The sequence below is a fragment of the Anabrus simplex genome, chromosome 4 (assembly GCF_040414725.1).
Source record: "Anabrus simplex isolate iqAnaSimp1 chromosome 4, ASM4041472v1, whole genome shotgun sequence".
NCBI lineage: Eukaryota > Metazoa > Arthropoda > Insecta > Orthoptera > Tettigoniidae > Anabrus > Anabrus simplex.
The window spans coordinates 378,239,425-378,255,844 of NC_090268.1; the positions used below are offsets into that span (position 1 = coordinate 378,239,425).

The 16,420-nt window shown below is 40.4% G+C and overlaps 1 protein-coding gene across 1 annotated transcript in view; it reads right to left on the reverse strand.

Annotated features, from left to right (window-relative positions):
* stol (stolid) overlaps positions 1 to 16,420 on the reverse strand; it is a 1,115,479-nt gene that overhangs the window by 614,293 nt on the left and 484,766 nt on the right. Inside the window, exon 2 of the mRNA XM_067146569.2 lies at positions 15,633 to 15,714. Coding sequence (XP_067002670.2) covers positions 15,633 to 15,714 — 82 coding nt within the window. The remainder of the gene's footprint in view (positions 1 to 15,632; positions 15,715 to 16,420) is intronic.

A 16,420-nucleotide genomic window follows, 5' to 3' on the forward strand; every position in this document is an offset into this window, starting at 1 on the left:
GTGTTCATAGGCTCTTTTCTCTGAGGTATTGCCATATGAAATTATTATTAATACAGATAAGTACATTTTTACCCAGTCGGGAAATATTTTTCCTAAGCTTGTGGGCTTTAAAAGTTTCCTGGATGTCCAATTTACTTATTAACATCAAAGAAGACAATGAGGGTTGGTAGGTGGGCATCTCCTTAATACACCATATCAGGAATGACACATTTCGTCAGAAAATGGGCATCCCACCAATTATGGAGTAAATTTGAGAAAGGCACCTCCGATGGTATGGTCATGTTCTACGTGTAGCATCTGGCATCCAGGGTTGGTTTTTCCGTCGGACTCAGTGAGGGATCCTACCTCTGCCGCTCAAGGTCAGTGACCTGGAACTTCAGACATTGGGTCGGGGATACAACTGGGGAAGATGACCAGTACTTCGCCCAGACGGCCTCACCTGCAATGCTGAATAGGGGCTTTGGCAGGGGATGGGAAGATCGGAAGGGATATACAAGGAAGAGAGAAGGAAGCGGCCGTGGCCTTATGTCAGGGATTTCCGGGCATTTGCCTGGAGGAGAAGTGGGAAACCACGGAAAACCACTTCCAGGATGGCTGAGGCGGGAATCGAACCCACCTCTACTCAGTTGACCTCCCGAGGCTGAGTGTACCCCGTTCCAGCCCTAGTACTACCTTTCAAATTTCGTGGCAGAGCCTGGAATCGAACCCGGGCCTCAGGAGGTGGCAGCTAATCACACTAACCACTACACCACAGAGGCGGACTACATAACTTCATCAAAAATTATTTATACTTGATGTACGTTACTGATTCTAGTAAATATTGTAGCTATAATATTACTAATCATAATAAAACGAATCATAGAAAAATATACATGCATTTGGAAATTATCATGAAAACGGCAAAATAGTGACCGTAATACAACGCCATTTTGAATAATTAATTATGTATAATAACGTAGGTTTATTTGATTTCTAAGATTATATGCATATTATTGACATATAACTTGTTTGTCATACTAAGTTTCCTTTTAGTATTCATTTCGATTGCTGCGAAAAAAATGTTTAATACACCCCATTTTTGTATGTTCAAAAGTGTAGGTTTCCCCCTTAATCTTAAGACCACGGCCGTTTCCTTCTCACTCCTACCCCTTTCCTATCAGTTCGTCGCCATAGGACCTAAAGCAAATTGTAGAATATGAAGTGTCTGAATACTGTTAGTTTTAATTAAACTAGTGAGGAGTACACCTATGCTCAAGCTAAATAAAATTTTACTTAACATGGATATTTTGCTGACTCACACCATCTTTTATTGTGCATGAAAAGATAATGTATCTCTTTCTTTGTGTATTGAATTAAAAAACCCAGTGTCAGTCAACTTTTTATTATTAGTATTATCGCTCTTATAGTCTTACTGATTTGTAACCTGGGTCCGATGACCTAGCTGTTAGACACCTTTATACAACAAGCAGCAAACAAACGTGCTGTAACCTGGTTTTAGCGTATCTGCCCGTAGTATTATTTTTGTAGAATTCATATATCTTACTACTTCTCGTAAGTCTTTAATTTTTCTACAATAGCGTCCATGGTCTTAATTGAGTTCTTTCGCATGCAAGTCTACTTATCGACTCGAGGCTGGCTTATTTGAACTCCTTTAAATACCTCTGGATCGAGCTGCAAACCAGAGCTCAGAAAGCTTGCTCCCATCACTCAGCTCGGCTAGAATGAATTGCTCTATACTACAATGCCTACAATTGGACAAACCTCCTCTCTATAAGGACACTGGGATGTGTTTTGAGGTCAAAAATTCGAACTTTCGTTTTTGGTGTGACATCGTTCCCTGGAGTGTACTCTACATGCTGATATAATTATTTTTTTTACATTATCACAATTTAAAGTCCCAAAATCGGTCTTTTAAATATAGCGTCTGTACAGCCATGCCCTCCTTTCAAGCTTGCAATTATCTGCAAATGTAACTGCTGCAGTTGCAACAATTATTTTTATTTATGTGTCTGTGGTAAATGTCAACTGATAGGTTGGTATCTTTGGCCGCTCAGGAGTAGTTATGAAGGCCATGAAAACAAATGAACAGCATATTTCCCGCCTTTCATTTATATGTTTACATGAGGTGTGTTTTGGTTAGAAAGTTAGTGAAACAACGTGTTTTTATTAGTTTTGCTCTTATATTGTGTATCTAGTTTACGAGTATGGGCAGAATTAAGAAATTTCGGAAGGGTAAGTATTATTCCCGTGTTGCCACTAAAGGAAACAGAGCCAATTGTAGTGAAATAATGGAATACTCTACGAATGTACCTGTTCGTGCCTCCATGAACTTTACCCAAAAGGTGCTGACTCCTGGTGTGGGTACCAAAAGCCACAGGTAACAGGCGACACTTTTTCACATAAGCACTCATTACCTCAAGCAGTTCTCTCAGAAATAAATCCTGTGTACAGAGAACTCTGTGATTCAAAGCTGCTGGCTAAATGTTTACATGGTCGTGCCCAGAACCCCAATGAAATCTTCAATCATTGCTATGGGAAAGGGTGCCCAAAACTGTTTTCATAGGAATAAAAACTTTAAAACAAGCAGTATTTGATGCTGTTATATGCTTTAACGATGGAAGTGTTTAAAAGACTGCAAGTTATGGAGAAGCTTGGCATCAAACCAGGGAAGAACATGGAGAGTGCCCTCCCGGAGATAGACATGCAGCAAGTCATGGAAGCTGAAACACTTTTCAGTAGATGACCAAGGAAGCTAGGTTGAAAAGGAGGGCAGACAAAAAGAGGAAAGAAGATGAGGAGGCCAGGAAAGATGATCAGTATGGTCCTGGGGAGTTTTAACACCATTGGTATGTGCTAAATTGACATGGTTTTAGTTTTTTTATGTTTTTCCATAAGTTGATATTTTCTTTATTTAGGTACACTTTTCTCAAGCCCTATTACTCGTACATGTCTGATTATTTTTGTAGTTATTGACGGGATTGAGTACAACACAGCTGGTGAATGATATGGTGATTATATGCAGAGCAGTGTCCAGAAAAAATTGAGAGTTACTAAAAATTTAGTAAAATATTTCATGCATGTCAACAATTTTATTTTTAAAATGCAAGAAGGAAGATTGTAACTTTAAATTTCACCCACTATATCAAACAGGGTCTTAGAAATCATATATAAAAAGTTTGCTGGAATCTGACCACTAGTTTCTGAGAAAAGTGTACCTAATTTGTAGACAAATGCTTCCAAGTGTTTTCATAAGGAGGTGCAAAAAATCTCTCTCCCAAAATACATTTTAAATATATGGTGTCTTATTTACGTAGTCGTGTTTGGTAAGGGTCCCCAGTTATGATTGTGAAAATTCGTTGAGTTATCTTGAAACGGAGAGGACAAAATGGAATTTAAATGACAACATATTTTAATGACATTTCCATCAGCAAACACTTCCCTGTGTCCTTTCAAGGATCAGAAGAGAAGAAAAAAAGGATCTAACAATCGAATGGGGTGGACATCAGAGACTCCCTAATTGTTGAAAAAGTGATACAATCGGTCACGGAAGAGAACAAGAGCTGACCAAGCGAGGTAAGATATAAAAGTGAAGAGCATGGTAGAAGTAAGTGGAGGCCATTCTAACTTAGCTAAAAGCTCTGTGGTTGCCAAGCAACGCACACAAGTTGGGAATCTCTTGAGGAGTCACTTCTTCAAGGTGCCTCTTGCATTCATATCCTGAGGAATTAGCATAAAACTCAATTTGAGTTTTGCATTCAGTGAACTCTATGGCCATGCATCCCTCCAGAAATGAAAGTCTGGTTTCAAAACTTCCTGGCTTCCCTCCAGGTGAACATACCACGCCTTCACACCACCCTAACTTGGCAGCCCATTTTATGAGTCAACTCTACAAGAATGTGTGCTGGTATATCTTCGCCAGTAGACAAATGGTGTTAATCTTCACCCCTCCTTCAAAACTTTCTTCACATGTAATTCTACAGGAAGATCAATACTAGGTTGGAACCATTTCACCCTTGGGAAAACCTCCCCATATTCCGTGCATTTAATGCATTGACAGGGCAAATGAACGGATTTCATCGTCATCGTAAATACTTGAAATGATCTACCTGTTCCAATTTTGTATTTTCAACTTTTCATTCAGTTCTCCTACGTTTTTCTCCACTGACATCAATTTAGTCTTATAAAGGTCGAACTGAGTGGCTCAGGCGGTTAAGGTGCTGACTTTCTGAGCCCAAAATGGTTGGCTTGATCCTGGCTCAGTCCGATGGTTTTTAAAAGTGCTCAAATTCGTCAACCCCGTGTCGGTAGAGTTACCGGCACATAAAGGAACTCCTGTGGGACAAAATTCCGGCACACCTCTGCGTCCCCAATAAGCGTAAAAGTACTTAGTAGGATATAAAAATTATTATTATTATTATTATTATTATTATTATTATTATTATTATTATTATTATTATTATTATTATTATTACCACGCAGGTCCGTATCCAGCATTACTTTTGGGGTATTAGATGTGAACATCAGTGTCATAGTAGTCCTTCATGCAGACAAGAAAAGTGAAATATGGTGGTGCAAATTAACATCAAATAATCAACTATCGAGCTCGATAGCTGCAGTCGCTTAAGTGCGGCCAGTATCCAGTATTCGGGAGATAGTGGGTTCGAACCCCACTGTCGGCAGCCCTGAAAATTGTTTTCCGTGGTTTCCCATTTTCACACCGGGCAAATGCTGAGGCTGTACCTTAATTAAGGCCATGGCTGCTTCCTTCCCAGTCCTAGCCCGTTCCTCTCCCATCGTCACCATAAGACCTATCTGTATCAGTGTGACGTAAAGCAAATAGTTAAAAATCAACTTACTTATGAACTTAAGTGCCAACGGCCGTAGCCGTGTTGAAACACCGGATCCCGTGAGATCTCCGAAGTTAACCAACATTGCGCGTGGTCAGGAGTTGGATGGGTTGTCACGCGCTGTTGGTGGGGGGTAGGGGAATGGAGGAGCGGAAAGGAACTGGCCACCCTACCGCACGTAAACTCCGGCTCAGGAATACCTCTGCGGAGCTTCGGACCTGCCTTCCGGGCAGAATAACCCTTACCTTACCTTATGAACTTGTCTGAAATACGACTCTGCAGAGAAGGAAATTATTTCGCAGTTGGTTACTTCTACAGACAGTGTATGTACAGGAGTGCGAGAGCGGTGAACCTCTCCTGTTCAGTGGTGTTCCTCAAGTAATTTTTGAGGAATCTCATTGTAGAGAAGCTCCTCTCTACTCTCGCTGTGGTCACGAGAGAGATGGACAAGATATCGAGCCAAGATGAAACATTTTGGGAAATTGTGGCAGTGCAGCGCAGAACTCACAGCAACAGCTATGGGTTGCCACATGAGCCACCGTAAATCCCACTCGGTTTTAACTTGATCTTCAATTGCGTTATCAAGGTCTTCCTTGTAGAACCTGACACAGCATCTGACATTGACACATTCAAAGGAAGCATCAGAGAAGTAAGGGATGACTAATTGCAGGGGCAAAATTATTTTACTTCGCTGTAGAAATCGTTCTCCCAGAGCCGATATGGGGTCTTCCAGCAATTTGCTTTAAATCACACCGACACAGATAGATCATATGGCGACGATGGGATTGGAAAGAGCTAGGAGTGAAGGAAGCATTCGTGGCCTTAATTAAGGTACATCCCCAGAATTTACCTGGAGTGAAAAGGGGAAAACCACGGAAAACCCTCTTCAGGGCTGCCGACAGTGGGGTTCGAACCCTCTGTCTCCCGAATGCGAGCTCACAGCTGCGCGTCCGTAATTCAACGGCTAACTCGCTCGGTATTGAGGGTCTTGCAGGAATGTATAAACGTTGAATTATGGTAATAGACCTGTGGGTCTGTGGTAGAGAGATTACATCGATTCTTCAGCCGGAATGAGTGGTTCAGAAGGTTGAAGCGCTGGCCTTCTGACTCCAACTTGGCAGGTTCGATCCTGGCTTAGTCTGGTGGTATATGAAGGTGCTCAAATACGTCAGCCTTATGTCGGTAGATTTACTGGCACGTAAAATAACTCCTATGTGACACAATTCTGGCACCTTGGCGTCTCCGAAAACTATCAAAAGAAATTAGTGGGACGTAAAACAATAACATTATTATTATTATTATTATTATTATTATTATTATTATTATTATTATTATTATTATTATTATTATTATTATTATTATTATTGTACCGGGAGGTACACCCCAACGCCGCGCATTCAAATTCAGTGCCTAAATGAACTCCTCTATTGATAAAACAGTGAAACTGAAACTACACCAACTTAGAACTTTACTCAAAAGATGTCATCAAAGAAATATGATGTAATTTTGTTATTGTAAAGTTTCCTAAACTGACTGAATATCTACTTATAATTTATAATTTAAAGAAGTTTTATAATCCTAAGCTTTCTTGTTCTCTGATTGATGTTCATTTATTTTTTGGTTGGCAATATTTCCTTTTCCTTCCGCCAGTTTTGAATATGGCCAATGGAAATTTTCTGTAATTAATTTTCCACCTATCACAGGCTTCTTGTTCGATGTTGAGTGTTACTTTTGAATTTAACCAATAAAATTAAGAGGGTGTGTCCTGATTCATCTTGAATGATCTCGAACCTTCCCTGAGGGTTTATAAACCGCGGCTTTTCACGTTTCTTCGCCAATTCATCGTCATCATGCGTGTTAAGCAGGAGGCGGGCGGCCTTTTTCTTCGGCAACTAGAACATCTACAAGGTAATAGCCAAATAACTTTATTCTTTCTTGCTACCTCCGCAATTTAACCCGAAGGAAAGGTCCGAATCTTTAACTATGTAACCAACTTTTCTAAAGTGTAAATATTTTTTCGGCTAATGTAAGAACTTTGTAAAATCTTTAACTGTAAATCGGGGATAGAGAGTGAATTACCCTCTCGAGCTCCCCTTCATCTTGGTTACGGTGACTATGTTTTGTAACGGTTTTCTGCCTGTAATGTATTAAAGTAAATTCTATACGAGTCACCTCAGTAGTTTGGGAATAGCCCCTGTTTCGTCGGCCTAGAGCCCTTTAGATTTTTTAAAATGTTCATTATCTTGGAGCGCAGTACGCCTCCATTAATTTTTTGTTTCGGGCCATTTGCTTAACCTGTTCTTTTCCGCAAAGGCGCTATAGGTTTGGTACGAAATACCCCTGTTTCAAATTGGAAGTTGGGCGATGGAAGGCCACAGTATAAGATTTCTGAGGTTGCCTCGAGGAGGCTGAAAGAAACGGAGAGCCTGTTAGCTCTTTTTTCAAGTTTTGTAGTTGTAAAGAGTGCTTCTGGAAGGCTAGGTAGTGTAATTTTAGGAGCAATTGCTCATGAATTAGAGGATTTCTCGCCCTCATTAAATAATTCCTCTTCCTTTTGTAAAATTGTAAAACTAGGGGCTTAAAGCCCAAAGTGTTAAGGTTCTGAATCTTGGACTTTTCCTGATTGTTATTTTTCCCTTGTGGAAATTTGTTAAGTTTGTTTTTTATAATGAAGGAAATATAATCTTGTTAAAGTTTTAATTCAATTCTCGATATTGTATTTAGACCCATTCAAGCCCGCACCTTCTTTCACCTCTGCTTTCCATAGATACCCCGGAACAATTATCATTATTATTATTATTATTATTATTATTATTATTATTATTATTATTATTATTATTATTATTATTCAATTCTTTTGACATTTACTCCAAGATCAGAGCCAACGTTCGTGAAATCTTGAAACATCTGTTGGAATTCTGACATTTAGTTTTCTGTGATGGCTTGCAAGACTTTTTTGCAAGTTTGATTTCACAGAACGCACTTACAAGGTCAATGTCATTATTATACAGCCGTTTGGAAAGGGTGTATGTTGTACTCAGCGACTTGTACAACAAAGCGAGACCACAAACGATCACTATAAATAATGTGTAAAACAAGTGAAGCTGTGTAGCTGTCTCCGGAGTTCAACTCCGAGAGGGGAGGGGCACTGCTCCCTGTCCTACACTATTGGGTACGGACCAGTTACCACGTATTGAATTATCAGTCAGCCAAGGCATATTTATTTGTTAATATTTATATGTTATAATCAATACAAGAAATATATTTCATAAATAATCCGTATTGTCAGCCTCAACAAGATAAAAGGTCTAAATGTTTGACTACACCTTTACAATACAATACAGTATTATTCTTTTCTTTTACTTTATTTAAAAAAGGGACATGTTCCGTCTCTTTCTTGCGAGACATCTTCAGCCTAAAATATTATGGTAAACACATGAGATTCTTAACACTAGAAAACAATGGCATATACTTAAAATATTAAAGGGTTAAAATGACTCAATCTGTCACATGTAAACACAGTTTATAAAAACGGTTCGTGTTTGCTAAACATTGTCTTAAACCACTTACTAAATAGTCAAAGCCCCATTGAGTTTGGATACTCAAAATAAAATTAATATGATGATCGGAAGTGAATCTTGAAATTAGGTCGAAGACATCTCAAGTTTGAAGCTTGAATACGTGTATGTCTGATTAAACAGGGCTTGTTTTAGGTGGAATTACTCCATATTTTGGATCATGTAGCCAGAAAATTTGTGCGATCCATGTATTATTGGTGTATGCAAGATCTAAAAAGAGAAAATAATAAACGGTAAGTGACTAATGCGAAATTCTAAAGTAAATAACGTGTTTACGGTGTATGAGTACTTACTTCCCCACCCTGTTTGTCTGTCTCTTGTCCTGCTGGCTCGTATGTGGCTCTGTGTGGGACTGCAGTTTACTCTTGTTTGTAAGCTAGGAGCAAGGACTTTCACCATTTAGTAATTGGTCTTAAGACAATTTTTAACAAACACGAACCGTTTTTATAAACTGTGTTTACATCTGACACATTGAGTAATTTTGTCTCTAACATGTTAAGGATATGTCATTGCTTCTTAATGTTAGGAATATCATGTGTTTACCATAATATTTTAGGCTGAAGATGTCTCACAAGGAAGAGACGAAACATGTTCCTTTTTTAAAGCAAAGTGAAAAAAGTAGTTTTATTATAAAGGTGGGGCCAATCATTAAGAGCGTCTATATTGATGTTATAATGAGTTGATCGCGTGTTTGTTGGCTATCGGAAGTTCACTCGTCAAATATTCCTTTCCAAGTTGACAGTATTTTACGAAACTCGACCCGTACAAAATTAATTAAAATTCCGCAAGTGATTAAAACTTTTTCTTTCGGCAGTCAATCGATTTGTGTAAATAAACCATCTGGTTTGGTAGTTAGTGTGTTATGTGGTCGGTTCCTACGTCCAAGGTTATGAGATCGAATCCAAAAACAGTAGTGATTGACGGAAGTAAATTTATTGATATATGGAGGTACTCCTTTCAGGAGTGGGCGCGATAGCCGAGTAGCATAGTCACTTGATTCTCACCAAGGTAGTATTGGTTTTCGAACCTCAGGTAATATACAAGGTGATTTTAAAATGAAAGTTTACACACCCGTGGTTGAGATTCCACATAAACCTGGAGGTCCTGTGGCTATCACGATATCAACAGACACGTAAAACCAAAAACCTGCTTGTGGTTTTAGAATTTTGCTTTATATCGCACCGACAATGATAGGCCTTATGGCAATGATGGGATAGGAAAGGACAAGGAGTAGGAAGGAAGCGACCGTGGGTTTAATTAAGGTAGAGACCCAGCATTTTCCTCGTGTGAAAATGGGAAACCATGTTGAGGGCTGTCGACAGTGCGGTGCGAACCCACCATCTCCTGAATGCAAGCTGATAGCTACGTGACCGAAACCAAGTGGGCACTTGCTCGTTAAAATCCTGCTTATTAGCTTCTATTTGTTTTCAGGTTAATGCTCCGGCACTCTGGTTTCTCGTAAGCCATCAGTACCTAATGCATCCATTTAGGCATAGAAAAATGTTGAATTTCCACGTGCAATCGACAAGGCTACATCGATTCTTAACTAAATAGCTCTGGTAAGATTTCCAAGCTTTGAAAGCAGGATCTATTTAAGAAACAATCGGGCTGGATAGCTCAGGCTGAGAAGCGCTTGCCTCATGAGCTCAAATTAGCGGGTTCGATCCCGACCCAGCTCGATGGTATTTCGAAATGCTCCAATACATCAGCCTCCTATCCGTAGATTTTGAAGAATTCCTGAAAGACAAAATTCCGGCACCTAGACCTCACCGAAAACCATGAAAGTAGTTAGCGGGTCGTAAAACCAATTAAAGCCGTTAAGAAATACATTCTACCCAAAAGCAATTAATCTCTATGAGTTGTGGCAATAATGTTAGTTGCCAGTGATCTGGAATTTCGAAATACTGTTTTGGTTTTGTTTCGTTAGTGGTTAAACGTCGCACTAGCTCCTCGAAGGATGGGAATTTGACTGATGTGAAAAAAGTAGCCCACCTCTGTGTTGTAGTGGTTAGTGTGATTAGGTGCCACGCCGGGGTTCAATTCCCGGCTCTGCCACGAAATTTGAAAAATGGTACAAGGGTTGGAACGGGGTCCACTCAGCCTTCGGAGGTCAACTGAGTAGAGGGGTTTCAATTCCCTCCTCAGCCATATTCGAAGTGGTTTTCCGTGATTTTCCACTTCTCCTTCTGGCTAATACCGGGATGATACCTAACTTAAGGCCACGGCTGCTTCCTTCCATCTTCTTTGTCTATCCCTTCCAATCTTCTCATCCCTGTACAGGGTCCCTGTTTAGCATAGCAGGTGAGGCCGCCTGGGAGATCTACTGGTCCTCCTTCCCAGTTGTATGCCCCGACCGAAAGTCTTATACTCCAGGACACTGCCCTGGAGGGAAAAACCAACCGTGGGAGGTAAACAGATTAAGGAAGAGGAAAGAAAGAGAATGAAAATTGAAAACCATAGAAAACCATCTTCAAGGCTGCGGAGGGTGGGATTCGAACCCACCATCTCCCGAATGCAAGCTCACATTTCGAAATACTGATCTTAGCATTGTATTGTAACAAGACTAAGAGGCCTGTCACACACATTTCCCGCTTCTCTCTACTTCCCATTAAAACAATGATGATCATCTCCATCTCTGCATATGCTCCACAAGTTGGATACACCACCCTGAGTGATTTTCATCTCCTACGTAATATATTTCTGTGTTAGCCCTACCTAAAATAAAGAAACTACCCTTGTAGATTCCACCGAACACTTGTATTCATTCATCAAAGCACCATGTCCATACACGACAACTGATGCGTCTGTGGATTGACGTATTATACTTCAAACTGTGGGGTCAAATCCACATTGCGATGTAGCTCGCACCCGCGATCGCACAGGGGTGTGTAAAGAAGAAGACACAAGACCGTGTTAAATGCGATTATCTCTTAAGTGAATGGACAAAACTAAATGCTTAGTCCTCCAGATGCTATATGAGAAAGGAGGTTTCCAAACTATGATACCGAGCTCGATAGCTGCAGTCGCTTAAGCGCGGCCAGTATCCAGTAATCGGGAGATAGTGGGTTCGAGCCCCACTGTCAGCAGCCCTGAAGATGGTTTTCCGTGGTTTCCCATTTTTACACCAGGCTAATGCCGCGGCTGTACCTTAATTAAGGCCACGGCCGCTTCCTTCCAATTCCTAGGCCTTTCCTATCCCATCGTCGCCATAAGACATATCTCTGTCGGTGCGACGTAAAGCAAATAGCAAACTATGATATGGGCAATATTTTCCTGGATTACCTAATGCGGAAGCGGAGGTCAACTTCAGAATTTTAAATAGGACCATGATAAAAAAAGTTCGATATTCTGGTTTCTCTCAATAAAATAATAACTTTTATTTAAGCGGTTATATGGAGTTTAGTTTAGGTTAGTACACTTTATGAACTTGAGGGAATATAATGATAATATAAGTTATTTAATATTAATTGAGTAAGTTCTATTGACAATTTGTTATAACTTAAGGGACGTTTGGTCTCACCTATAATTAACTTTAAGTAAATTAATGTACATTTCGTCTACGATGTGTTGAAGCTTTATTTAACAAAAGTTTCGTGAAGAGCGCATTGGATTTCGGGCCGCTGCTCTGGGTGTGCTTCTTGAAGATTGTGTCGCTGGCATACCAGGCCGGCAGTAGAATTAGGAAATGCTTGCCATTCCAAGTCCGACAATTAGAATTCCTGGCGTGGAATGAAGCATTGCGAATGAATATTTAAAGTCTTCCTTAATGACTGAGCCTCGCGCCGCTTTAAAAGTGCATGCAATGCCCCACTTACGAGACGGAACACGCACGTGTTGTCCTGCGCACCCTCCTACATACAAACATCAAACATATCACAGACTACACTATAATAACAACATCCCTTAAAGAACAGCCACTCTTAAGTTGACACTGAATGAAAAAAGAATCCTCGTTGTCATTCATATGAAATGACCAGTCGGCCCCGCGGTGTAGTAGTAGGTCCCGGGCTCAATTCCCGGCCAGATAAGGGACTTTTGACTGGATCTGTGGGCTTTTTAAGGTCCACTCAGCCTGCGTGATTACAATTGAAGAGCTAACCGACGGCGAGATGGCGGTCCCGGTCTGGAAACCAACAATTACTGCAGAGAGGATTCGTCGTGCTGACAACACGACACCTCATAATCTGCAGGCCTTCAGGCTGAACAGCGGTCGCTTTTTAATCCATGAACCTTCGGGACTGTCGCGCCGTGTGGTTTGGTTTTATGAAATGACCAAACTTCATGACACAAACATTGCTTGTCTGACATTCTGTAGGCTGTGTACGAGTAGATCGGACAGGAAGGTACGCGTTATTATTGAAATTTCTTGCCTGTGTGATAGGCAGAGTTTTTATCTGCATTTAGATAGTAAAAGGGTACAGTCCTATGCTCTCATATATGCATTTGTAAAGAGCTTTATCCTTCTTCTTCTTCTTGACCTTTCTCCAGTTATTTGGGGCGGCCGTAAAGTGGATTTTATGGTTGCTAGTATAATGTATTGTGCATATACTCGTATGAAGTGGTGCGTATTAAGACGAACACATCCACCCATTTCCCGAGCCTCAGAAATTAATCGAACGAGATTAAAATTCTCCACCAACTGGGAATCGAACCCGCGACCCTCTACAACGGAGGCCGTTACACTGACCAGTCAGTTAAGGAGTCGGTCGGGCTAAAATAAACAGGATTCATTAAATTCATATTAAAGAGTATGATAAGAAGTCCGCCTCTGTGGTGTAGTGGTTAGTGTGTTTAGCTGCCACCCCCGGAGGCCCGGGTTAGATTTGTGGCTCTGTGACGAAATTTGAAAAGTGGTACGAGGGCTGGAACGGGGCCCACACAGCCTCAGGAGGTCAACTGAGTAGAGGTGGGTTCGATTCCCACCTCAGCCATCCTCGAAGTGGTTTTCTGTGGTTTCCCACTTCTCCTCCGGGCAAATACCGGGAGGGTACCTACCTTAGGCCACGGCCGCTTCCTTCCCTCTTCTTTGTCTATCCCTTCCAATCTTACCATCCCCCACCAAAGTCCCTGTTCAGCATAGCAGGGAGGCCGCCTGGGCGAGGCACTGGTCATCCTCCCCAGTTGTATCCCCCGATCCAGTGTATGAAGCTCCAGGACACTGCCCTTGAGGCGGTAGAGGTGGGATCCCTCGCTGAGTCCGAGGGAAAAGTCAACCCTGGAGGGTAACCAGATTAAGAAAGAAAGAAATGATAAGAAATTAGATTTTACGAAAGGCCACAGGACGGTACTAGGTATACAAAATTTAACTTTGATTCTAACGCTCACTTTGTGTCAGGATATGAAAACAGATTTTTGTATTTTAAAAAAAATCTTGCCTACATTTACGTCCTTTGAAATGTTTTTTATGTATACGCGGACTTATCTGCTTCTTCCATCGATAATTAATTCATTAATTTATTTATTCATTCATTCACTTACCACTCATCGGCATTTAAGTCTGTTACCCTGGTGATAGATTCCATATCAATTGTTTATCTAGCTTTCTCTTAAATGACTGAGCGAGTTGGATGTGCGGTTAAGGGCGTGCAACTGTGAGCTTGCATTCCGGAGATAGTGAGTACGAACCCCAGCGTCGACAGCTCCGAAAATGATTTTCTGGGGTTTCCCATTTCACGCCAGGCAAATGCTGCGACTCTACCATAATTAAGGCCATGGCCGCTGCCTTCCCAATCCGCTCTTTCCCATCCTTCCGTCGCCAAATCCCTTCGATGTGTTGGTGCGACGTCAAACAAGTAGCCCCTCTAAAATTCTCTTAAATTATTTCAAAGAAATTGGAAACTTATCGAGCATATCCCTTGGTAAATTATTCCAGTCCCTAATTCCTCACCCTCTGAACGAATATTTGCCCCAGTTTGTCCTTTTAAGTCCAAGTTTACCATAATATTATGATCTTTCCTGCTTTAAAAAACTCCACTCAATTATTCACCTACTCATGATATACTAACTCTCCACTGAAAACTCGGAACATACCACTTAGACGAGTAGCTCATCTCCTTACTCCCAAGTCTTTCCAAAGCAAAGGTTGTAAAATTTTAGTAAAACTACTCGTTCGTCGTTAATCACCCAGAACAAACTGTGCTGCTTCCTTTTGGACCTTAATGCAAAATGTATCCACTTGCTTACTAAGATCGGTATCAATCTGACTGAAAAATGTCGCTTAACAAAATATATACAACTGAGAACTTCGAGACATTTTTAGAGGTCTGAATACTTAATCTCAGGATCCGGTTTCGGCTGTAGAAAAAATGAAATAAAATGGCGTATGCTTTTTAGTGGCAGGAGTGTTCAAGGACATGTTCGGCTCGCCAGGTGCAGGTCTTTTGATTTGACGCGCGTAGCGACCTGCGCATCGTGATAAGGATGAAATGATGATGAAGAAGACTTATACACCTAGCCCCCGTGCAAGAGCAATTAATCAATAATGGTGAACATTCCCGACCATGATGGAAATCGAACCCGGGATCCCTGTGAGCAAAGGCCACCACGCTAACCATTTAGTCATGGAGCCGGAATCGGTTGTAGAATAAAGCTGATATAAGGAATTCATAAAATAAGTAAAAATAGATAAGAAATATATTAAAATATTACATGTTATATATGAATACGTGAGCACAGTAAGCAAGATGCATACTTACCACTCTAACAATCAATGATTTAAACCAGATACTTTGGGGGGAGATTTCACCTAAAACACAATTTGGTATCTAGAAGGGCAACTGGCCTTAAATATGCAGATAAGCATCAAAATGATCCGGCAATTCTTTAAATAACAAGCCATACCTAAAGATCCTGCAATATAAATAATAATCTCCTCACAAGTTATGTCATGTAACACTTGACAGGCAATAACTTATTTCTTGTCTCTTAACCAGTAAAAAAAAATACTAACATTCAAGCTAAATATAGCACCAAATATTTGGTAAGTTAAAATGTTCTACGTATGGATAATCCGTAACATACAAAGGGAATGGAGAGCTAAGACTATATCTAAACTTTGAAAACATATTTGTGCAATAACTCAAGTAATGAAATATTCTAGTTTTGACGAAGTAAGCACATCACAAAGAATGAGTGATGGAAGTTTCCACTAACGATGCAATAGGACCATACATCAGTGACACGAGCGGTCTGTGTGCTCAGTACTTACATTCTGGATTTCAACCATCTTCGTAAACTGACGGCTGAATTCCCACAGGCCAACTCCGAATTTGATTGCCCAGTTCTTCACTCTGCAAAAAGAAGAGAAATAATATCACTAAAACGTACATTTCATAGGAGTAATTTCTGTACATTGGTTAATATTTATTTCAGGGACGACTACAAGATTTGTACTGAAAGTAATGAGCAAAGTCCGGATTTGGATGCAAAATGCACGTATGTAAAATGGAGGTATGTGGTGACCAAACAGTGAAATATCTCCTACCAGACACTTCTGAATAGCGACTCTTTCAGATAACGGACAATTTTGATTCCCCAGCAGAAATGCAAGGGAATAAATCGAAAGATTGCTTCTGAATAGTTGAAATCCTCAGTAACGGACGCAAACACATTAAAATAAGTATTATGGGATAAAATGTTATGTGTAACGGATAAGAATAGAATAAATTTGAGAAATAAAAATAGAATTACAGTATATCGATTTGAGGTTGTGAACCACTGTGGAATGTAAATCGCTAATTATGCTCTGTGAAAGTTTTTGAGAGATGTATCAATTGAAGAATGAGGGTGTCGGAGGTACAGTAGTTTGCTTACGACCAGTTATAAGTAAGGACTACAAGTGCTACTAAGTTGTAAGTAAGAGCCTTCTCCTCCCCGAATCAACTTCGTGGATGTGAATGAGACTTATTTCATGTCAGTTTGCCGTTAAACGTTTGAGAGAAGTGAACAAGTACTTTATCCATAGTGGGGATTCAGAGGAACTTTTAATTATTTCAG